A 25,414-nucleotide genomic window follows, 5' to 3' on the forward strand; every position below is an offset into this window, starting at 1 on the left:
GCGTAGCGTAGCGGGAGCATAGCTGGAGTGGTAGAGGGAGAGAGAGACATTTCGGCGCCTCTAGGGTTAAATTTTATGCCAGGTGTGTTTACAGTCCTCCACTCACTGCCGACTTTTCTCCCCATTGACTTGCATTGGGTTTCGTGTTTCACGACTTCTCCCTATAGTCGGTCGATTTCGTTCGACTCGACTTTTGAGAAAGTCGGGTTTCATGAAACCCGACTCGACCCTAAAAAAGGCGAAGTCGCTCATCTCTACAAATGAGCATTGCGTAGTCTGATCCTGCATTTATAATCTTGTTGATAATGTACATCTGATATGTTAGTGTGAAATAGAGGATGGATCTGGGAGAGTCAGACTGCAGGAACAGACTACACAAGGCTTGTTTGCAGTCTGTAACCATGGAAACACATAGGTAGCATAGCAGCTGTAGACACAATTGGTAAGATATTTTTATTCAAGACTACAAAGCAAATTACAAAATATGTTGCAAGGATGGATCTCGGATTTAGGTAATAAAAGATCTGATCATATAAATGTTTGGGTTTTTTGTTTGAAAAATTTGAAAGTAAAGGTTGTGTTCTTAGTTCAATGAGAATGGAGCACCAATGGCTTTAAATGATATTTGATAAATGACAAGAATCAAAAGTTACTTACGGCTCTGATGCTTTCAAAATGTCCATCTTCCTTTTCGAAATCTACAGGCTGTTCATTCAGAGTCCAGAAGAAGTTGATCTCAAGGAGGGGATCATGGATGGCTTTGCAGCTAAGAACAACGCTCTCCCCGACAGTCAGCTCAGTTCTTTTTGGTGTTAGTTCTATCTTTGTAGGTTCTATATATACAATAGAGAGAAGATGAAAATTCTTAGATCATTTGTACTAAGAACATATATTTAGCCTCTGCCATGTATCTAGCGAAAGAAGAAAAATAAGAACCAATACTATTGGCATTGAATGCCCCTAACATTATTTTGCTGAACTACATGATGCCATAGGGATAGTCTGACCTTGTAATCCTCTATAAGGGCATCCTGGGTTAAAGGGATATTCTAGGAATAATCTACTCTCCAAGTTTGCCAACTGTAAAAATAAAAAAATTAAGGTTATTCAGCCACCACTGCTCCAGCACCGCCTGTCCATCGTATTTCCCAGTATTTGTTGATAGGCTGCAGCCATGATGTCATGACTACAATATATTACTGCTGCATCTAATCACAGGGCTCAACGGTGTATGTATGGTAAAAGACTGCTGAGGCCAATGAGTGGCTGTATCGGTCATGGGCATATACAATTTGTGACTGCTGCACCAAAGTAACCTGACTAGTGGTGTTGGAGTGGTGGGAAAGATGACAGCGGATACCTGGTATTTTTTTTATATTATTTTATCCCCTATTGGGAAAAAAATCCTGAAACGCCACTTTAAGTTATGCTTACAACTTAAAGAGTTTATCTAGGCTTTTTGGTTTATACTATGGGCCTATAAACTACCCACCTGTTGTGTCCAATGACAATCTGTGCAGGCAAAGACCGATCCTACCAGCAATTCAGTGACTTCCGCCGATGTCAAGTCAGCAATTCATCAGCTCAATATCAACAGAGCAGCTCTTCATCTTCTGTTGTGCTCTGTTGATAGGGCATGACTGCCAACGTCATGCTGATTGACAGCAGGCTTCCCACTACCTAACTGCGGAGAGCCGGCTGTCACTCAGCACGGCTGTTAGGCGCTGGGATTCTCCTGCTGCACGGGATGATCTCAAGCCTTGTCTGGTGCTTTGGTCTCCCATTCAAGCTCAGCCGCTGGGATGACTACTCAGCACAGATTCCGGCCCCAGCGCCTTGCCCAGGCTCATGCCACACGTGTAGTTGCTGCTGGCCCTCCAGCTAAGCCTGTGGTGACTACTGATTTACAGATGCAGCATTGTACTCTGGAGGCTAAGTCCAGATTTCACCCTACTGAGCATCTTTGGGATGCTCTGGTTATGTGGCAGTTTCTGAATGGTTCACAGTCAAGGTCCAGTCTGTCTGGACTTGAGCTGTACGTATAAAAGGTCCTCTGGAGTGCACACCTGTGCGCTAGTATCATGTGTGTTTGGTGTGTTGGTGGCTACTTTACCACCCTGTGTGCACGTGTGCCGCTAAAAGCACTGCGAGTGTTGGTCTAGCAACAGGTGGGAACTCCCTAGTGTAGGGTGGGAACTCCCACTTGAACTTAGCATCTGCACCGGGCGTCAGAGCAGGGTCAACCACCAGCTTAGTCTTCGCTGGGGGGTTAAGTTATAGGGACCCCAAATAGTATTTTTCTATACGCCTGTGCAGTCTAACAGGGTATAGTCCATTTTGCTTTGCTTCATAATACCGCTCTGTGGTGTAACAGAGCTTGTTACTTTGTGCTCTGTGCACACTGAGTGACATTTAACTCATTGTGCGTAAAGTGTTTTTGCGCAGCCTTGCTTTGCAAGGTGCTAGCTGCGGTTTCTCCATCACTGCACGGTGGACCCCGGGTTGCGAATGCACCTTATTATAATTTCTTTTTTGGTGAATTCCACCAATCCTAACAACGGCATTGTCAGTCACGCCTCGTCGACAGAGCAAAGCGGGAGAGGAAGAGATGCTCTGTTGAAGGTGAGCAGCTGAATTGCTGGCAGAAGTGGTCAATGATATCTCTGTGCCAGCGCTGGGTTGTAAGGCCCCATCTCACATAACAAGAACGTTAGCGAGATCACTGTTGCGTCACCGATTTTGTGACGCAACAGCGATCTCGCCAGTGATCTCGCTACGTGTGACACATAGCGGTGACCGGCCCCCCGCTGCAATGTCGCTGATCGTGCTCGAATGTCCCAGGCCATTTTCTGATCGCTGGTGTCCCGCTGGCCAGCATTCATCGCTGTGTTTGACGCCGACGAGCGACCTCGTTGGCGACACAGAACTCAGGGACGCAGGCAGGAGTCGTCAGAATAGCTGCTGTGTGACAAGGTCCCAACGACCACCAAGGTCGTTATACGGATCGCCGGATTGTTGCTGGGTCGCTGAGTAGATCTGTCTGTTTGACAGCTTACTAGCGACCACGTAACGACGTACCAGCGATCCTTACCAGGTCATATCGTTGTCGGGATCGCTGGTGCGTCGCTTAGTGTAATGGTGCCCTAACAGGCAGGCAGTTGTCAACTATCTGCTTGCTAGCTTTTAGACTTGTATTAAAAAAACAAATAGTCCTGGATAAACCCTTTAAGTACAGTTTGGCTTTTAAGTTGGTCTACATCCCTAATTAATACTCATGAGATAGCTGTCAGCCCAATGCTCATTTGGCCAACAGTCGATTCTCATTAATCATAAGCATGCATGCTCAGCTAAGCATGCATGTTTTTTTTTCCAGTGGGGAAAGGTGAATAAAACTGACATAAGCCTTTGAAGTCACTTATCTTCTGCAGTAACAAACTATCTGGCACATCAATATCCAACACATCAAATTTTTTTAAGACATGGAAGACTTTACACTTTATTTTTTTAATTTTATGATATCAGTTAAAAAAAGTTTCAATTCTTTATGAGCAGTATAAACAGTATAAAATCTCCTTTTTTTCCCCTTTAATATGTTACAAGCCTTTTGTCCTATCAGGAGCCCCAAAATTACTTAATTCGCTTATTAAAATAATTTACATATTTAAAGAATCCATAAGGAAGAAACAATGGTTTAATTAGGTTTTTACTGAATCAGACAACTCATTACCTGTAACAGACACAACTGTTGTAATTTCCGCAGAACCGAACACATTTTCCCCGCGGCACGTGTACTTCCCTTCATCTGATTTAGAGGCATTTAAGATCCGTAAAGTTCCATCTGGAAGAACAGCTATCCTGGAAAAAGAGAGATATTTTATACATCTGGAGTCACGAAGAAATAACCTGCAAGTTTTAATAAAAAAAATAAATAAGTAAATTAACAGGAAAAAGAGTTTATTAGGTTGAAAAAGTAATAGCCTACTCAAAAGTCAATTAGAATAAATGATTCTTTTTAAGACTGAGAAGGGGATTAAAAAATATACACCCACTTTGCACCCCTGCCCTGAATTAGTGTCTCACCTCCCTGCCTGGCGTTCTGTTGATTTGTTTCCTCACTCCGACTATGGCCTTTTTTTTCTGTCTAAATTAGTAAGCGAATTTAGCATGGACTAAGCGTCAAGCGATGTCACGATGTTATGGGGCAACGAACGTCGTGAAATTGTAGAGTCGGTGGTGGGCTGAGCTGGGGGGGGGTTGGTCCCTCTTTCACTACCGCGCAAAGATGACATAGAGACAAGATGGAGGCAGGTACTGGGTGCAACAGGTCCAAGTTTATTTCTTTACTTGCCGTCCGCCTGACGGCCTCCGCAGCACACCGCACGTTTCTTCACTTGTCGGCCCTCCGTTTCTAGAGCCGTTTACACACCGTACTTTTACAATAGGGACGTACATATGCATACCGTCCCTCCTTCACTGTTTGACTCTCCTGACAGGTCCGCCACTGTGGCCGCCCTAGGCCCAATAACCAACAGCGCTTTCACTGGTCAGTCGTCGTGTCAAATACGGTATATAGCACAAACTGCCTCGTCTCTTCTGCGGTATCTTCCTGTCAGGACCACCCCCCTGATGTTCTCTCTCCTCAGTCCCCCTGGTAAGATTCTCCTCAGAGCGCAAAGACTGTCACAGTCCTCCTGTCACCTGAGCTCCCCCTGGGGACTGGAACCTTCTGGAACCCTCCCTCAATATTTATAGCTCTCAAGGTTCCTTGAAACTGTCACTCTAACTGTCACTCTGCCCCCCATGACCAACGGTTTCTAAAGCCCTAAGCTGATGTCACGTCCTTTGCTCACACTCCACCCTGCCATCTAATGGTCATCCCAAGGTACTGCACGTCACCTACACTTTCCTAGCTGTTTCCCACTATATTACTGACACCTACCTAAACTGTGCAAACCTATCTTTCTCCATTCTGACACGTCCGTCCGTACGTCAGGTCACCTTCCCTACAAAATTACGAGATACCCAATGAGCGCTGGAGGCACCAAAGAGTGAAGATGTAAGAGAAGACTGGAGCCAGTGGGAGGAAGGAAGCAAGCCAACGAAGTAGGGGCAAGATCGGCATAATGTTTTTTAATTATAAACCCTCTATTTTGATCATGATCATGAGTTTGGAGAGTCCTCGTAAATCCATTCACGTTGAGTTCATTTGACGTGAAATTAATTTCTTGGCCAAATTCAAGCAAATTTTTCATATCAAATTTTGCCAGATTGTCTAATCTCTACCGATAATGGTGAAATCCTCTTTCCTCTAGATGTAGAGGCTGCCCCCCTTTTATAATAAGTACTGGGCACAAATAGATTATTAAACATAATTAATGGATAACCCCTCAACTGGCTTTCTTCTATCTAAATAGGTCCAATTTTGATCATCTAAGTAAAACGGTTCACCCATCCAATGTACAACTTTGAACCTGAATGGGCTCTACTACGCATTTTTGTACACTGTTGACCAAAAACTGAACACAATGCTCCATTTTCCATATTAAAAGGAGAACGAATGTTGGTCATTTATACATCTTAAAAATGATGTCCACTACTTAGACAACCCCTTCTCAATCCCTACTTTGTCCCCTTGTAAAATATTAGCACTTATGCTCACCTCTGGTGCCGGCGCTGTTCTCAGGAGCTGGGAAAGCTACAGCTCTCACTTCTTCCGGATGTATGTGGTTTGTCCGAAAGTGGAGAGAAGACAGCGCTGCTTGGCTGCAGGGATTGCATAACATAACAATGTTATGCAATCCCTGGGAGAGTCAGTACAGAAAATAAGGGAATGGTATTCGCACCGGAGGTGAATAAAGGTGTTCTTATTTTACTAGAGGCAACATAGTGGTCAAGAAGGGGTTCTCCGAGTAGTGGACAACCACTTTAAAATTAAAACCATCAGCGTTGATTGGAAATCAATTTGAGTAAGGGCACAACTAGGGATAGAGGGGACGGTAACACCCAATTGTTAAAATATTGAAACACTGAACAAAATAAAGTTCTAAATAAAAATGCTGCAGAATTGTTATTCCATGAAGAATACAGTCATTTACTAAAACGGACACGTCAGGGGAGCAGACTGGTCCTCTTTACATCTATAAAAAAGTATGACTTTTGCAGGCAGTCTAAACATTAACAACACAGAATAAATATCACTCATGACCCCGATGAATAAGATGCATCTCGCCTTCTCAGGTGCTAATTAAAAGAGTCTTAAACACGTGTCAAAATGCAGTCTTTAAAGGGACTGTCATTTTAATTACTCAGCTAGTGAACGGCTGATTGATATATCCATTTATAAAACTCATTTCAGATGACACAAGATGTGATTCCCATATCTGGAGAATCGCTGAGTACGGGATAATAATTTAGCGGTTTCTCATGTTTGTAAATACATAGCAGGTTCAGTTTGATCAGTGTAGCTATTTATAAGGAAAGTGTGAAGTATTTAACAGAAAAACTCACCAAGTCAGAGTGTGAACTAAAACTGCATATACACATGTAAAAAAAAAAACGAGGTGTGGAACGGATGGTTTGATGGCGGCCAAGAACTTAATTAACCTAAGTATCCATTTTAGAGAAAGTCTTTAGAATAGAACCTTTGTCAAAAAACAACATTGTCTAGTACAGAATACATTTTTTTTACGCAAATACCAATTTTTTTTTATATCAGATACCAAATTGTGACATTTAATTTCTCTTGATTTAGTCATGTAAAATTTGAGTATTATTTAGTTTTGTTGTACTTATATTGTGAAACGCAATGTATGTCCTTGCTTCTGTTGCTGGGCGGCGCTGCGCTTTCGTTGGAGGCACTGTAAGGTGACAACTTTAGTTCCATGTCATCTGGGACTTGTAGATCCAGGCTAAGAGATCAAGAGTAAACTCCTGCCAGTGACTTTGCTGTGTGGCTTGGGCACGGCTGTATACTATTTAAGCTCCTGAAATCCTTCTGCTCACTGACAATTATAATCTGACTAGCTTCAGTGTACTTCTGTGTAGCTTACTTGTATCCCCAATGGACATCTCTGTGTTATAATCGAGTGACCGAAGGAGGTAAAAACAAAAATACAAGCTAAGTCCAGAAAACCGGATAGGTTGGTAGCTATCGGATTGCAGACCTCTGATCCTATTCACACAACTAACAGTAGCCGTGGGGGGTTCCTATGGTGCCCTAGACCCCTCGTTCACAGCCGGAGAACTAAATAAGCCTAAAGAAAGAAAGGGGAAATCTAAACTGCCCCAGAGCAGACCCCAAATCAATAGACAGCCCCCAACATGTATTGTCGGTGAAAAGCGGATGAAAACACAAACACAGACAAAAAGACAGGTTGAGCAAACGATGGGGCCCAACTAACTAAGTAGGAAAGGACAGAAAAGATGCTGGCTGCAATCCGCAAAAATTCTGCCAAAATAATAACCAACACGTCTGATAGAAAAAAGGCCCTGAAGTCACTAGACTTCAAAATCACTATATCAGCACTCAGGTATATTCTGAAGACTGAGCAAAAGATCGACTTGACCAGAGACAAAAATGGAGCTCAGCCTGTACCAACAAGGGCAGGCAGAACAGAAACACTAAGTAAACAGACACAATCTCATGGAAAAATAAGAGAGCAAAAACTTAGCTTTCAGAAGACAGGTACTGAACTGGTTTGCAAGAGCTCTGAGCAGAAAGGATCACCAGCAACCCTGCAGGGCATCAGCTGCCTTTTATCCACTCAGTGATTCCGGGTGTCCAATCACGCTCCGCCTGTTCAGGTGACAGGTTTTTCCCATCCCAATCAATTTCACTACCTCTCTTTACCAGCAGAGGGAGTTCATCAGACATCAGCGGTGAAGGGGAAAATGAACTCACAACATCTCTGCTTTTGACCTTGGCCCCATTTTTTTGACTACTCACAAGTCTCTCCAAGGTAGCCATTTTAGCACTGCTAGGCTACCACTGACAGACCCACATTACTTAAAACAGGATTCCCAGGCACATTTTTCCACATTCACCAACATAAGGTTTTGAAGCAAGGTTCAGATGTTGTGTATATGGTGAAATTTTCTGCTCAGATGTTCTGTGCGTAAGATTTGCTGCATTTTACAGTCCTAGGAATGTGGAAAGATCTAGCTTAATTTCCTACACATGCTTTTATCTTTTGTTGTGCAGAATCCACCTGGATATAGTTTTTTGTTGAGTTTTTGCAAGCAGATTTGGTGCAGATTTTGCCCACTTATTTAAGTGGGGATCCTAAGTCAGCAGGTTAAGCCATTGGCCTGGCATTGGTTTTGTTGAATTTTTGGTGCATATCTGCAAAAAAAATAAAAAAAATGCACATAAAAAAGATGAGCATCGTATTTTTTCAGATTATAAAGACGCACTTTTTTCCTCCAAATTTGGGGGGGAAATGGGGGTGAATCTTATAATCCGAATTGTGGATGCGGGGGAGCTTACCAGATGCGATAAATGTCGCTGCTGTCGGAAGTTTCTGGTGGCGGTGGAGGCAGGAGGCTGGAGCAGTGAGGTGTTCAGTGGTGCGGGGTCTCTGCTGGCATTTTGTGAAGCCTGGAGCCCTAACTTTTCATACTATTTTAAGTGGTGGACGCTGGAAAAATGGCCAATGGAAGCGGTGCATGAGCAAACTGAGATCTCGGCACCAAAATCTCAACTCCTGAGATCTTGGCTCCCAAAATCTCAATTACGCATGCACCGCCTCGTGCAGCCCTTTTCCCAGAGTCTACCGCATTGGAAAGTGCAGGGCTCTGGGCTGTCATAAAATAACCTCAGAGTCCCTGCACCACTGAACACCTTGTCGTACCAGACTAGGGCCCGCAGCCATGGCCCAACTCCTGCCGCCACCGAATACTCTGCCCTTCCAGCCTAGAGTCCGGAGCCTCTTCTGCCTCTGCAAGCAGCGACCCTGACACCTGGCACCCTGCTCCACCACCGCTGCCCCTCCCCCAGATAAGCAAATGCAACAGCGGATTATAATAATACGCACCATTTTATTAAAAAAATATTTTTTTTCCTATTTTCCTCCCCAAAATTTGGGGTGTATTTTATAATCCGCAAAATACGTTAAGTTAGGAAAATCTGCACAAATTTGAGATGCAGAAATGCTTTAAGTGTAGAAATCTAAGAGTAAAATCTGCCCCAAATTTGAAGTGTGTAATGCATGTAGGGTGGCACAGTTATTAGCCCCATACTATTTGCTGGACGTTGGCCAACTGCTTCCACAACTATTTCACCCAGCATGCACCAGTGTTTCTCCATACAAGATATCGGATGTTACAAGAATCAAGCTTCATTTTATCTTGCATCTTTTACAATTTGCTATCCTAATAGTTCTTTTGCACACACCAACTGTACATAGAGGAGAAGCATCTCAAAAATGGATGCGATGGGTCCAGTAATATCACTAAAATGATCGCCATTTACCTTGAATTGAATTATAGTTGTTAACTGCTATAATGAAGGACTGTCCACCAAAAATAAAAAATGGCAAAAAAGGAAAAGAAAACCTATACTCCCCTTTCCAATTCCCCACCATTCTTCATCCCACCCTGTCCAATCAGTCTCCATGCTTCCTTATATGAACAGTGATTGGCTGCAGCCAGAATGGAAGCAGCGGGTGCTAATTAACGTCAATATACTGTTAGGGTTGGCCGATCGCACGAAATAAAAAAATAACAAAGTGCGATCGTAGCCCGGGGTCCACTCGGTGCAGATATAGTAAGTAACACTGCTGCTAATGTGAAGAATGGCGAACTAAAGACAGCGAGCAAACTCCTTAACAGGACTGCATTAACTCCACGCAGTATGAACAGCACGGACAATATTCAGCTCCGTTTGCTTCACAGAGAGGTAGAGCTAAGGGGTTGCGCTCGCTCTGTGACTGACCCATGCCAATCGCACACTTGGCCGAAACAGATACTGAGTCAAAAGAAAAACACAAAAACTGACGCTAACTACAAACCCTGTTGACTTCACAGGGGAGCACAGCTCTTTGGTTGGATCTTGCCCTGTACGTCCACTCTGCTAACTGCACACATGTGGGAAACAGCTGCTAAGCCAAGCGGGTACAAAAAGCCCTAACTGGCTAAAACTCAGGTGGTAACTAAACACACTCACAAGCAGAGAGGTAAAATATCCACTCACACTCACCAACCCAAGGGCGTCGCTCTGAGCCTTTTAAACCTAAAGCTCCACCCCAAACACTCACGCTGAGATCGCCCGCAGGCCAATCCGGAGCTGCCACATCACCAGAGCAGCTGACGTCCGACCACCAATAGGTAGACATCACATCACGAACATGCCCAGAAAGGTGATTTCTGGACTTAGGCTCCAGAACACAGCACTGCACCTGCATAGTGCTGGCTCCCATAGAGTTAGCAGGAGAGCCAGCAGCAACCAAGCATGTACTAAGAGCCTCAGCAAGACGCTGGGGTCGACGTCTGTGCTGAGCAGCAATCTGAGCAGCCGGAGCCGAATGGGCGACCGCAGAGGCAAAACAAGGCTTGGGATCTATCCTGTGCAGCCCAACATATACTTTATATATTATTAATTTTAGAGTACACTAAACTGTTTCATTTGGTTTTAATGTTTTTTTTTCTATTAAGAACTTACGACTCCTTCATTTCTGATGTGTATTGTTCTTTGGTTCTCTAAATGTTATATTTACAGTTTGAGAAAAGTTTGTGTGATGCACTGAAAGGTCACAAATTATCTATACTGCCTTCAATAAATATCAACATTTGAGTATTTCAACAAAGTGTTGATTTTCTGTGTGTATTTTAATAAGCAGAGGGATTTATTATTTTGATCCCCACTCAGAACGTCCACCTAAGCACTCCAGTGCTCGTGGTCGCACATGCTTAGTAGCTTTGCATCCTTCCCCTCCCAGGTTCTATTACATGTGGGGAGTAGTATGCTTCCTATTATTGTACAGACCAGGTAATAAGGACTGGTGCACTGGAAGTGGATTATCCTCAACACCACAGGATGAAATTGCAAAACCAAGAAGGCAAAGTAATGGAACTATGGAAGTCACAGGATGGATAGATATGTTAATGAATGAAAAGAGGCGTTACCAGTGTGAGACATGTAGATTAGGATAGCAGACTGTCAGTCATTACATGTCTCACACTAGTAACACCCCCTTGCATTTATAATAATTTCTGGAGGCAGATTCTCGGGGAGATCTATGTCTCGGTAATAAAACATTGGATCGCAAATATCACGGTATCATTTTATTCCGCTTCCTATGACCTACATGTCCATATAGACGGCTTAGGAGAGTTGGTCCTGCTGACTGATTCCCTTTAAAATTTTCTCTTTTCTATTATCTTTACCTTTTAAATCCTCTAGATTCTCTTGTAGAAAAAAAAAACAGTAACTTGAAGATGTTACAAAGAAAATGATATTCAGATTTGTCGATTGGGAAATGAAGGTTTCCTTTAATTTTGAATTTAATCTAATGTCCATCTTGTATTAGACTGTAAAACATGTTCGGTAATTGGTGTCTCGGATTAAAATTCAAAGAAGGCGTCAGGAGTAGCGTTTCATTTTCCTAATATGAACTTCCATCAAACGGTTCATACTGTAGCTGCCAATAAAAGGCATTTCCTAAAACTGCAAATTACAATATATCAGCTCATCAGCCAAAAAGGTATTAAAACAAGAAGTTCTAAATAAACCGACGTCTCCCAATGGACAGAGATTGCAAAATCCCATTTCTCTCTTCAGTAAGACCATAACATTAAGTAGAGATGGGTTAATTATGAATGTAAAACATTCTTTAGGGGATTGTTACCATGGATATCATTGCCAGAGGTTAATGAGCTTCAGATCTTATTAACAAATGGTGCATTCTGTGTGAAGGGCAAACAACGGTCCAAATATTACCAGTTTACCATTCACATTAACCTTGGGAAAAATAACCCCCTTAACCAGGAAATTAGCATTTATCTTTTTTTTTTTAATTATAAAAAATATTAACTAATTATTAGTAACAATTCTTTTTTATGCCACATGAGAAAAATTTATAAAATCAGTAGTAAGATAATTAAAAATAAAATAATGAAAATAAATTATAACATTAACACAATTACAAAAGAAAATGCTTGACTCCGAGCTTTCCTTTGTCCCCCACATACAATCACTGGCTCGCTCTTGTTATCTGCACCTCAAAAACATTTCTAGAATTCGACCTTTTCTTACTTTTGACTCTGCAAAAACTCTTACTGTTTCTCTTATTCATTCTCGTCTGGACTATTGTAACTCTCTTCTAATCGGTCTCCCTCTTACCAAACTCTCCCCCCTCCAATCTGTCTTGAATGCTGCAGCCAGGATCATATTCCTCGCCAATCGTTACACCGATGCCTCTATCTTGTGCCAGTCATTACACTGGCTATCCATCCACTCCAGAATTCAGTATAAACCCCTCACCCACAAAGCCCTCCATGGCTCAGCACCACCCTACATCTCCTCCCTTGTTTCAGTATACCACCCTACCCGCGCCCTCCGTTCTGCTGATGACCTGAGGTTAGCATCCACAATAATCAGAACCTCCCTCTCCAGTCTCCAAGAATTTACACGTGCTGTGCCAATTCTTTGGAATGCACTTCCCAGGTCAATACGATTAGTACCCAATCCCCACAATTTTAAGTGTGCCCTGAAAACTCATTTATTCAGACTGGCCTATCGCCTCAACACATTAACCTAACTATCCCTGTGTGGCAGAGCCAAAAGTTTTACCATAACCAGATTTCCCGCATCATGTTCCCACATGCTTTATGCATCCATTAGCCCTCTGTGTCTGTACTGTTACACACACACTTAACATTATGGCTGGTCCATACAATCAGGGCAACTGTTACCACCCACCTTTCGTGTCTACCTCTTTCCTCATAGATTGTAAGCTTGCGAGCAGGGCCCTCATTCCTCTTGGTATTTGTTATAATCTATGTGATTATTGTTATGCTGTAATGTATATTGTCTGTACAAATCCCCTCCGAAATGTAAAGTGCTGCGGAATATGTCGGCGCTATAGAAAAAAAATGTATTATTATTATTAAAATGATTTAAAAATAAATAAGTAATGCACATTTTGCACTTTATCATTAAAGAGGATTTCTGGGACATTAACACTGATGGCCTATCCTTAGGATAGGTCATCAAGGTCTGAGCAGTGGAGGTGCGACACCTGTTACACCCGCCAATCAGCTCTTCCCGCTGTTGGTGACTGGAGCTGCTCAGTTCCGGGGCTTCACCGCACAGCACAGTCAATGGAATGGTGGCCGTAGACCGGTACCACACATCCACGATGTCACGTTGGCAGAAGTGCAGCACTATACAGTCAACTGAGCTGTGATGTCCAGCGATGGCCACCGTCGACAACGGGAACAGTTTATCGGCTGGTGTGCCAGTTGTCATACTCCCCATTGATCAGACATTAACCACTTCACCACCTTGTGATTTTCCGTTTTTGCTTTTTCATTTTTTTTTGCTCCCCTTCATCCCAGAGCCATGACTTTTTTTTTTATTTTTCTGTTAATATTGCCATAGGTGTGTTTCTTTTTGGCAGGGGGAGTTGTATTTTTGAATGGCACCGTTGATTCAACCCAAAAAAAATTTCAAGTGCGGTGAAATTGCAAAAAAAAGTGCAATTACACAATTGTTTTTTGGGTTTTTATTTATCATGTTCACTATATGGTACAACTGACCAGGTAGTGTGATTCTCCATATCAGTACGAGTACACAGATAATAAACATGTATAGATTATTTTTTTATTTATGTTGTGAAAAAATATTCCAAAGTTTATGGAATGTTGCTATTTTCCGAGACACGCAGCATCTCCATTTTTCATGATCTGCGGCTGGAACGCAGCAACACCAAAAAAGTGCATTTTTTTTCTAATTGTTTTATTTTGAATGGGGCAAATGGAGGGGTGATTTGAACTTATTTCTTAAAATATTTTTCAAAACTTTTTTTTTTTTTTTTAAACTTTTTACTTGCTTCAATAATCCCCTTAGGGGAGCTGAAGCTGCGATCGTCTGATCCACTGTGCTACGCGTAGCAGGGCTTCATCAGGGTATCAGAAAATACCCCAAAGTGACACCAATCTAAAAACTGAACCCCTCAATGTCCTCAAAACCACATTCAAAGAAGTTTAACTCTTCATGTGCTTCACAGGAATTAATTAAATGTGGAAGGTAAAAATGAACTCACCTTTTTTCACAAAAAGTTTACTTTAGCCCCATTTTTTTTTTAATTTTCATAAAGATAACGGAAGAAAATGGACCACAAACTTTGTTGTGCAATTTCTTCCGAGTATGCTGATATGTGGGGAAAAATGGGTGCTTGACAGGGCATGTAAGAGAAGGAGTATCGTTTGACTTTTTTAACGCAAAAATGGCTAGAGTCGAGAGCATAATACTCTTTGGATATACACACCGGCCTGAATAACTGCTCTATCCCTCCAATCAAAACTGTCCCTGGGCTGTGCAGTGGCGTGAGTGATGCAAGCATGGCGGCGTCTGTCCTTTTATAACCTCTGATGATGTCATACGACCAGCCAATCACAGGGATGCCACTACCAAGATGGCTACGGAAATACAGTGACTGGCCGGCAATCCCTGTATGCTTATTGACTGTATTACAAGCGACAAACATGCGGGATGGGGATTGGAGCTTCAAATCCAAGCACCCGATAATGTTGAGTGAGTGCTGAGCTCATCCGAGCACCCGGATACTCGAGTGACATCTCAGTATCATCGAGAACGTTCGCTCATTCCTAGTGATAACTCAGGCAGGGAAAAGAGACTTCTTGCTTCTGCATAGAAGTTAGAAGGATTACCGGTACTTTGTTGTTTTCACGTGATGTCATAGATATCATGGAAAAGAGAAGTATTAGGTGGGTAGAAAGGTAAAATGAGCAAGTGTAAGTACACAGTGCTATATAATATCATGAGGATAAAAAGGATAATATTAAGAGGATGAAAGCATTGATGTGTGTTCTTTAAGGACACACTGTATGGTTTATATATCATATCTCGGCTCTCTCCATACAAGCGTCTATTTTCTATTATTGTAAAATTGGAACAAATAAAACATGCATTTTAGCACATTAGGAAATTAAGATATAGCAAAGTCGCTAGCGTCCGTGAAAGCTCTTCCGTCGCCTATTGGCTTTTCTTGAGTGTTTTAGAATCATCATAGAATCATAGAATCTAGTGAACAAAGAGATCTATTATAAAACGGGGAAAAATGTGTTACTCAGGACTTCAGGCCCTCAGGATGTAACTGGTATAAAGTGTAAGAAGTCACGAAAAGGTCTTCTTTAAAGTAAATATTTAAACTTGAATGTTATTTTTATAGACTCTAAAATTTTGCTCAGATCAATTTCTTAAAATGGTTGTCCACCTTTGGGAACAATTTTCTTATTAACTGATAATCTATCTTTGAGCTCATTCATAGAATCATAGAATCATAGAATCATAGAATCGTAGAGTTGGAAGGGACCTCCTGGGCCATCTGGTCCAACCCCCTGCTCAAAGCAGGATTCGCTAAATCATCCCAGTCAGATGTCTGTCCAGCCTCTGTTTGAAGACTTCCATTGAAGGAGAACTCACCACTTCTCGTGGCAGACTGTTCCACTCATTGATCACTCTAACTGTCAAAAAGTTTTTTTCTGATATCTAATCTGTGTCTCCTCCCATTCAGTTTCATCCCATTGCTTCTAGTCTTTCCTTGTACAAATGAGAATAAAGTTGATCCTTCTACAATGTGACAGCCCTTTAGATATTTGTAGACAGCTATTAAGTCTCCTCTCAGTCTTCTCTTTTGCAAACTAAACATTCCCAAATCCTGCAACCTTTCCTCATAAGACAGGGTTTGCAGACCGGTCACCATTCTGGTCGCTCTTTTCTGAACTTGCTCCAGTTTGTTGATGTCTTTTTTAAAATGTGGCGCCCAAAACTGGACACAATATTCCAGATGAGGTCTGACCAAAGAGGAGTAGAGGGAAATAATGACCTTTATATCAAAGCAAATCAAAAGATCAGAATCTATCAGCTTTATTTTTTTGTTGTTTTTACACTTGCAAATGTGCTTTACAATTCTCTTATGAATAATGTAATGCCGCCATAAATTCACAGCTAGCAACACACGTTCTATACAGGGAATTTTCTGAAAAGTTTAGTGGTAAGAAATCTGCATATAGTTACTGTAGGTATTAAAGGGAATCTGTCAGCAGGCTTTTGCTGGGTAATCTGAGGGCATCATGAGGTAGTGGCTGAGACACACATTTCAGTGATGTGTCACTTATTAGGCCGTGTGCTGCTGTTTCTATGCAATGAATGTTTTATCGATAGGAGATTATCACTGCATGGACCACGGCTTAAGTGAACCCTGGTCCAACCACGCATACACCTCTGCAATTCTCTCTCAATACACAATGTAAACAGACAGCTGAGGTGTGGGCGGAGGCAGCTTTCTGAGCTCTGCTGCGTGCTACATCTAAAAACTCTAATTGTATCACAACTGCTTCACCCAGTAAGCAAGTGACACATCACTGGATTCTGGGTCTATTTTCCTACATTATGCTGCTGTCCGATAAGGTAACAAAATCCTGCTGACAGATTCCCATTATTTCCTCAGGAGGCAAATGTCGAAGGCACAATTAGGATAGAGGGCTGGAAATACATGGGTCCGGCCTAACAATATATTATCCAGTGCGGTTGGGCCATGTTCTTTGCTTCTCTGGTGACTGGTACAGAAATTCTACACATAATCACCACAGTGTCATAAGCTGTAGCATTACGCATTAATTGAAGCTTGTGGTTTTCAGTAGTGATGAGCGCGTATACTCATTACTCGAGATTTCCTGAGCATGCTCGGGTGTCCTCCAAGTATTTGGATGTGCTCGGAGATTTAGTTTCTGTCGCCGTAGCTGCATGATTGCGGCTGCTAGACAGCCTGAATACATGTCGGGATTGCCTGTTTGTTAGGAAATCCCCACATGTATTCAGGCTGTCTAGCAGCCGCAAATCATGCAGCTACGGCGACAGAAACTAAATCTCCAAGCACGCCAAAATACTCGGACATCACCCGAGCATGCTCGGGAAATCTCGAGTAACGAGTATACGCGCTCATCACTAGTTCCCAGTACAAAATCTAGCTTTAGTCTTCTCCTATGGGCCACATAGACCTTTTGGTCTTCCCTAGACTACGATGCCTTGGTGTAATTGTAACTTCTGCATTCACTAGCGTTACGCCCCTGCTCTAGAATGTGAAATCTGCTTTGACCTCACTTTGCAAAAATTTGCAAGGCCAAATACAGTTTCCTATGTTACAAAATTGCAATGTATCCATAAAAATCAGCTTTCATAGTGTTGATTTATGCGGGAATCAATTTTTTTGGGGTGGGGGATTATTTTCTCAGAAAGCAAATGTGTGTTTGTGTGTGTGTATGTATATGCAAGACAATTCAGCACCATATATCGATCCTTTGCAGGCCAATAGCTCCTCATAATGCAGTTTTACATGCTTTGCGCCAATGACATGTTCGCCCCTGCCCAAGGTGCTGCTGGGAACGATGCAGTGTTCAAAGATTACTTCACCCAATCAAAGAGTGTTTTGCTTGGTCATTCGTTGATCCACAGTATGTTTTCACTGAAAGGTTATATGTCAGGAAGAGAGATGATGGAAGTAATACTCTTGCTTGTAATCATTAAGAATGAAATAAAAGCTTAAGAAGAGAAATGAGCAGATTTCTCTTATAATATATATTAGATTGTCGAATCAGGATATATCATATTTTCCAATGTTCTATCTGTCACCTCATTTTGGCGCTCTGTGTAAATGCCTTGTGTCCGGTCCGATGGGCGGTGTTTCATCTCCTTTCATCCACCCCTCCTTGGCCGCTGTCCGCAATAAATCCAGGAATTTCAGTAGTTTTCCTCCATAATGCAATCTTGACTTGCGCACACACAGTATGCTTTGCCCAACTGTGTGCAAAGCCAAAAAGCATTAGTGCGCATGCACCGGTGAACTATGTCCCGGAACACAGCAAAATACTTCCGGGACATAGTTCACCGGCGCATGCGCACTAATGCTCTTCGGCTTTGCACACAGTTGGGCAAAGCGTACTGCACATGCACAAGTCAAAATTTCATCGTGCACACGTGTACTATGGAGGACATCTACTGAATTCCCGGAATTCCCAAGGAGGGGTGGCGGAAAGGAGACGAAACATCACCCGTCGGACCGGACACAAGTAATTTACATAGCCCAACAAAATGAAGTGACAGATTCCCTTTAAATGAGAAGGAAACAGCTAGCTTTGTTAAAAAAAAAAAATTGTGATACTCTGTTTGGAACCGTTTAATGCTGTCTCAGCTTGTATGTGGCCACCTAGTGATTGTGAAGTGAATTGCAGCCTGTGAAAAATGAAGTATGGTAAATTTGTGTTGCCAAAAATCAGAAATTAATGCAATGGTAAGAGTGACCAATACTGTATCACGCAAGAAAAAAAACAAAATCGTCCCAAGCTTCTGTAGCAATGCAGCACTTTTCGTTCTAAACAAATTTCAGGTTGAACTATTCGGAAGCAAATATGACATTATCTTGATCTTCTCGGTTTATTAATATGTTGCTTTCATCCATAGGAAGCCAGGAAACAGAATGAAGCATTTAATGTCAATTATTACTGTATCACGCCATACTCTTCCTAACACCAAGACAGACAAGTAATTTACAAGGGTTATGGACCGCTGATTACTCCTTTACTGATAACTGTCTCAATGTAATTGCTATTTGTATCTAAAAGCATTTGTCAAACTTGAATTAGGCATGTTAATAATATGCCTGCTCAAATTTACCATTTGTTCAATCACAAAAAAAAAAAGAGGCTCCATTGTTCGACAAAGCGAATCAGGAACCACAGGAAACGTCGGAGAAACATTTTAATGAGAGCGTCGTGTTGCATGCGGAATGAGGACGGCGTCATACAGGGGATCACTAGTCCACGGCGCGCCGGACTGTAACAACAGAGGGCTCCTGAGGATGAACAGCATGGCCTCGATTCATCGTTTGCACTTTCTCTTAAGTCACATTTCTCTCTTCGGTCTCGTGGTACTAGTTGTCGTTTTTTGGCACCAAATTCATCAAAATGGTTCATGAATTTGGCACAAAGTGAAGAAAAAATACTTTTCTCCTGTTTTAACCTATTTTAGCGACTTTTGCCATCAGAATTTGCAATTTGATGCCAAAAGTCACAAAAATTCCTGCTCTATTCCAGTGGAGGACTGGAGGAAAAATGCGAAAAAATTTAGCAACTTTTAGAAAAGTTACAATTGATGACTTAGCTGAAAACATATTTGATCGCTCAGCGTCATTCACCAAGTGGGAAAAAAAAATCTCCCAATACAGGCGCATATGCGGCGGAAACAGGAATAGTATGAAAACAGATGAATTCCAGTATCAGGATCTTCCGTTAAAAGCCATAATTTAGTGGTACAAAAAATACATAAATCAAAGAAAATCAAATGATCCTCCACCACAACACTTCAGAAAAAAGAAAAATTAAGACCAAACGCGTTTTAGACAATGGTCCTCAATCATTTCATGACTGACTATGATCTAGTCATAAGGGGGTTTTACACATAGCGATATCGCTAGCAATATCGCTAAAGCATCACCGATTTGGTGACGCAGCAGCGATATCGCTATGTGTGATTCTTACCTCCGACCGGCTCCCCCGCTGTCTGTCGTTGATCACACGAGATCGCGCAGCTCCATTTCTCGTTGGGGGCTTCCTGCTGGCGCCGACGAGCGATGCGTGGACGCAGGCGGGAGGACGCCAGGATCGCCGCGTCTGAAAGGTACAGTAAGTAACGACCGCTGTATCGCTGCTGCATCACTGTGAGATCTGCCTGTGTGGCAGCTCACTAGCGACCATTTAGCGATGCACCAGCGATCCTGACCGGGTCGTGTCGTTGTCGGGATCACTGGTGCATCGCTAAATGTAAAAGGGCATATACTCTCCATTGACACATGATTTGGAAGAACCAATCAGAACATTATGATAAAATCCAATTAATGGCAAAAGAGTGTGGTATTTAATCTTTTCTCATGCCAATCCCTTCTCCTCCCATATGAAGTGGAACGGTTGCACTGTAGGGTTTCAGAGGAAACATACTTTGAAAAAAACAGATAGGGACTATGTATTTCAGATCACTAGTCTGATCAACATCTCCTGGAAACTTCTACCTCTCTGCTCCCATAAACTGAAAGGTCTCACGCTATATACAAACACTGGGAGACACTCGCCCATCTAAAGATGCAGGGGGGGTAAAGACTCTTGGGAGGTACCTCGGACTAGTCATCCAAAATGCATGCTCCCCAGCCAATCTCTTAAGGTATGGGTTATTTTTTAACCCTTACAGTATTTCAGAATTATTATTATTATAATTTATAATTTTAGTGCCATTTATTCCATGGCGCTTTACATGTGAGGAGGGGTATACATAATAAAAAACAATCCACCTGCGCCTATTAACTAGTCAAATGCCGCTGTCAAATGCTGGCAGTGGAATTTAACCGGCGCTTCTGGCCGCCGGGCTGGAAATGCGCACATCGCTGACCCCAGTCACATGATCGGGGGTCAGCGATGCGTTGGCATAACAACCAGAGGTCTCCTGGAGATTTCTATGGTTGTTGATGCCGCATTGCTATGAGCGCCACCCGGTGGTTGGCGCTTATAACAATGCTGTATTTCTGCTACATATAAGCGATCTGCTCATCACCTATATGTAGCAGAGCCAATCAAGTATGGGAGCTTCTAGCCTCCCATGGAGGCTATTGAAGCATGCCAAAATTAAGAAAAAAATGTTTTAAAACAATATGAAAAAAATAAAAAAAAATATGAAAGTTTAAATCACCCCCCTTTTGCCCCAATCAAAATAAAACAATAAAAAAAATCACAGATAGACATATTAGGTATCACCATGTTCAGAATCGTAGCGAGAAAAAAATCAAAACGCCAGAATTACTTTTTTTGGTCGCTATCACATTGCATTAAAATGCAATAACAGGCGATCAAAAGAACGTATCTGCACATATGTGATGTTATTAAAAACATCAGCTCGGCACGCAAGAAATAAGCCATCAGCCAACCCCAGATCACGAAAAATGGAGATGTTATGGGTCTTGGAAGATGGCACAATTTTTTTTTAACAAACTTTGGAATTTTTTTTCACCACTTAGATAAAAAAGAACCTAGACATGTTTGATGTCCATGAACTCATAATGACCTGGAGAATCATAACGGCAGGTCAGTTTTAGCATTTAGTGAACCTAGCAAAAAAGCCAAGCAAAAAACAAGTGTGGGATTGCACTTTTTTGGCAATTTCACCGCACTTGAAATTTTTTTTCCATTTTATAGTACATGACATGGTAAAACCAATGGTTTCTTTCAAAAGTACAACTTGTCCCACAACAAATAAGCCCTCATATGGCCATATTGACGGAAAAATAAAAAAGTTATGGCTCAGGAAAGAAAGGGAATGTAAAATCAAAATGCAAAACCAAAAATACCCCTGGTTGTTAAGGGGATAACATTGTACTGTGAATGTGATCCAAAACAAAAGAATAAAACACATTTGTTTGTTTGTGTGTTTGTTTTTCCAGGCATTATTTGAATGGGCATAAAACTGTTGTTGATGGACATCTTATCTACTCATGGGAAGAGCTGAGGGGAAATGAATTATAACACCCTCAATGGTTTGTACGAATGTCTTCAAGTCCATTGGTATAATAAAATTAATGTAAACAAGCTCTGATCATCTTGATCCCGGATTTCCTCGAGCTCTGATTGACACATTGACCGATAGGTGATTTTTCTGGTACGCCAAAAAAAGGTCATCAGTGTTTCATTTCTGACCTCAGAATTTGGTCAGGTATTTTTCACATATGAACCCCCACTTCCCCTCTCTAAAAAACTTCAAAGTTTCTCCTAACCATGACACTGTTATAAAAGGACAGCACAAGGATTGCAAATGGGTGGCATTGTGTGCTGTCCGAGATTTTTTATGGTCCTACATACTTGTCTGGATAATTTTCTCATCCCCAGAGTATCTTACACCTCCTTCTTTATCTGTACCTGTATTGGGTTCTGTTCCACCGGTGGACAATGTTCGAGCTCCCCAAGATAACCCCTCAAAAAACAGGGAAGGGGAGACGACGAGGGATAAGGTGGAGGAGAAGAAATAGTTCATCATCAATATCCTCTGCGAGGGATGAGGAACATATGAGTGGACTTATTGACCAAGAGGACCTTAGGCTAGGTTGACATTGCGTTAGGGCATTCGTTTAACAGATCCGTTAAATGGATGCGCTAACGCTGATGTCATTTTTGACAACTTTAGTGACCTAGCGCTCCGGTACCATGTGCTACCATGCGTTAGCCCATACAGTTCTATGCACAGCAAACGGGTCAGTTCGCTGTGCGTTACTGCCAACGCACCCAAAACCGCTGCAAGCAGCGTTCGATGGTGCTTCATGAATTAACGCATACTTGTTAACGCATGCCGATTTTTTGTGCGGTTTTGATGCGTTTTTTTCCACAGCGGTTTCTAAAAGCATGGGAGAAGTCTAAACCGCGGAAAAATCCGCAAAATTAATGTGCATGCTGCGTTTTTTACCGCGATGCGGTTTTTTTGGGGTAAAAAACGCATCAATGTGCACAAAAAGTGCAAAATGCATAGAAATGACTGTGCAGCTTATTTTTAGCAGTTTTATAGCGGTTTTATAGTGAAAACCGTGGTAAAAACCGCTAACAAAACGCTGTGTGTGAACACAGCCTAACCCTAATGGGAAAATGGAAATACTTTTTTTAACTTTATTATTTTTCCCTAACTAAGGGGGTGATAAAGGGGGGTTTGATTTACTATTTATAGAGGGTTGTTATAGCAGATTTTTATGTTTGTCAGATGTCACAGGTTAAAGACGCTTTTTATTGCAAAAAATAGTTTTTGTATCACCACATTTTGAGAGCTATAATTTTTCCATATTTTGACCCACAGAGTCATGTGAGGTCTTATTTTTTGTGGGACGAGTTGACATTTTTATTGGTACCATTTTCGAGCACATGACTTTTTTTTATCGCTTTCTATTGCGATTTTTGGGAGGCAGAATAAACAAAAACCAGCATGTCATGAATTTCTTTTTGGGGGGATTTATACCATTCCGCGTGTGGTGAAATTTATAGAGCGGTTTTATTCTCCGGTTCAGTACGATTACAGCGGTACCTCATTTATGTCTTTTTTATGTTTTGGCACTTTTATACAATAAAAACCATTTTATATAAAAAAAACAACAATTTTTGCATCGCTTTATATTTAATTTTTTTGCTGATGATGCTGTGTGGTGGCTCATTTTTTGCAGGACAAGATGACGTTTTCAGCGGTACCATGGTTATTTATATCCGTCTTTTTGATCGCGTGTTATTCCACTTTTTGTTTGGCGGTATGATGATAAAGCATTGTTTTTTTTGCCTTTTTTTGAAGGGGTTCAATAAAGTGGTTAACTAGTGGGACAGTTTTATAGGGCGGATCATTATGCAGGTGGCGATACTAATATGTGTACTTTTATTGTTTTGTTTTTTTCATTAAGAAATTTATTGGCAAAATTTTTAAAAATATTTTTACACATTTTTTTTTTCACTTTTTTACTTTGTCCCAGGGTGGGACACCACTGCATTATATCAAATCGCTGATCTGACACTTTGCACTGCACTGTGTCAGATCAGCGATATGACAGGCAGTGTAGGAGCAACCTCCCTGCATGACCCAGAAGGACCCCACAGCCATCTTGGATCCGGGATCCTGTAGGAAGGAGGCCCTCAGAAAAACACGATCACATCGCGTTGTTCTGAGGGTCTCAGGAAAGCACGCAGGGAGCCCCACCCCTGCGTGATGCTTCCCTATGCCACTGAAACACTGAGATCATGTTTGATCGCAGTGTGCCGGGGGGTTAAAGTGCTGGGAGTGGTCCGTGAGTGTCAGCTGTGAGAATTAGCTGACGCCCGACCGCAATCAGCTGCGCTCCCCCTGTGAACGCAGCTGATCGCGTATGACGTACTATCCGGTCCATGGTCATTAAGGCTCAGGGCACATGGATGGGATAGTACGACATATGTCAGAAAGTGGTTAAAGCAAAATAAGACGACCCTGCTCATGAGAGCTTACAATCTACAATGAGGTGGGGGAGATGCAAAGTACAGGTGTGTATTTACAATGATGGTCCAGCCATCTGGAGGGAGCGGGGGATAGATATAGTGAACGGGCTACACACACTTAGGCCGGGATCACTCTACCATGTGTGATGCGAGAAACTTGCATGAGTCTCTCACATCAACACCCGGCACTGCCGCCGGCACTCAGGACAGGAGCTGCAGCTGCATGTATTTCTATGCAGCCGCAGCTCCGGTCCTGAGTGCCGATGGTAGTGCTGGGTGTTGATGCGAGAGACTCGTGCGAGTTTATCGCATCACACACGGTAGTGTGATCCCAGCCTTACACATAAAATGACTTTGATTAGGGAATGTGATAGCCTGCTCTGAACAAATGTGTTTTGAAGGAGCGCCTAAAACTGTGCAAATTGTGGCTGGTCCTAATTTCTTGGGGTAGAGCATTACAGAGGATTGGTGCTGAGTGTGAGAAGTCATTTGCAGAGCGCAGCGGTTGGTTAGGCCGATAGACAGAAATGAGGGAGGGAGATGTAGGGGGGTGCCGCACTGTGGAGAGCTTTGTGGGTGAAAACTAGTACTTGGATCCTATAATGAATGGGCAGCCAGTGTAATGACTGGCGAAGAGAGGACGCGTCCAAGTACCGATTAGCCAGATGGATGACCCTGGCTGCTGCATCAAGGATGGACTGGAGAGGGGAAAGTCGAGTGATGGGGAGGCCAATTAATAGAGCATTGCAGTAGTCCAGGCGGGAGAGGATCAGGGCGACAGTGAGGGTTGTTGTTGTTTACATGGTGAGAAAAGGGTGAATTCTAGAGATGTTCTTTAGGTGCAAGCTTTAAGAGTGGGCAAGAGATTGTATATGGTAGGTGAAGGAAAGATTGGTGTTAAGCATAACACCCAGACAGCGCGCCTGCTGCTGGGGTGTTATTATGGTACTACCCACAGAGAGGAAAATGTCAGATTTAGGGAGGTTGGTAGATGATGGGAGTAGAAGTAGTTCAGTTTTGGAGAGGTTGAGTTTCAGATAGAGGGCGGACATGATGTTGGAGACTGCGGACGGATAGTCCCTGGCATTCTGTAGTACAGCGGGGATAAGGTCAGGGGATGACGTATATAGTTGTGTGTCATCAG

At 42.3% G+C, this 25,414-nt stretch overlaps 1 protein-coding gene across 2 annotated transcripts in view; it reads right to left on the reverse strand.

The window, feature by feature from the left end:
- CNTN5 (contactin 5) overlaps positions 1-25,414 on the reverse strand; it is a 2,193,251-nt gene that overhangs the window by 338,455 nt on the left and 1,829,382 nt on the right. For both annotated transcript variants that reach the window (XM_073582945.1, XM_073582944.1), the window contains 2 exons: positions 3,728-3,855; positions 658-833 (listed from right to left, as the gene is read on the reverse strand). In XM_073582945.1, the coding sequence (XP_073439046.1) occupies positions 658-833; positions 3,728-3,855 (304 nt within the window). The remainder of the gene's footprint in view (positions 1-657; positions 834-3,727; positions 3,856-25,414) is intronic.

The sequence above is a fragment of the Dendrobates tinctorius genome, unplaced genomic scaffold, assembly GCF_039654945.1.
Source record: "Dendrobates tinctorius isolate UK_male_01 unplaced genomic scaffold, ASM3965494v1 ptg000075l, whole genome shotgun sequence".
Lineage (NCBI taxonomy): Eukaryota > Metazoa > Chordata > Amphibia > Anura > Dendrobatidae > Dendrobates > Dendrobates tinctorius.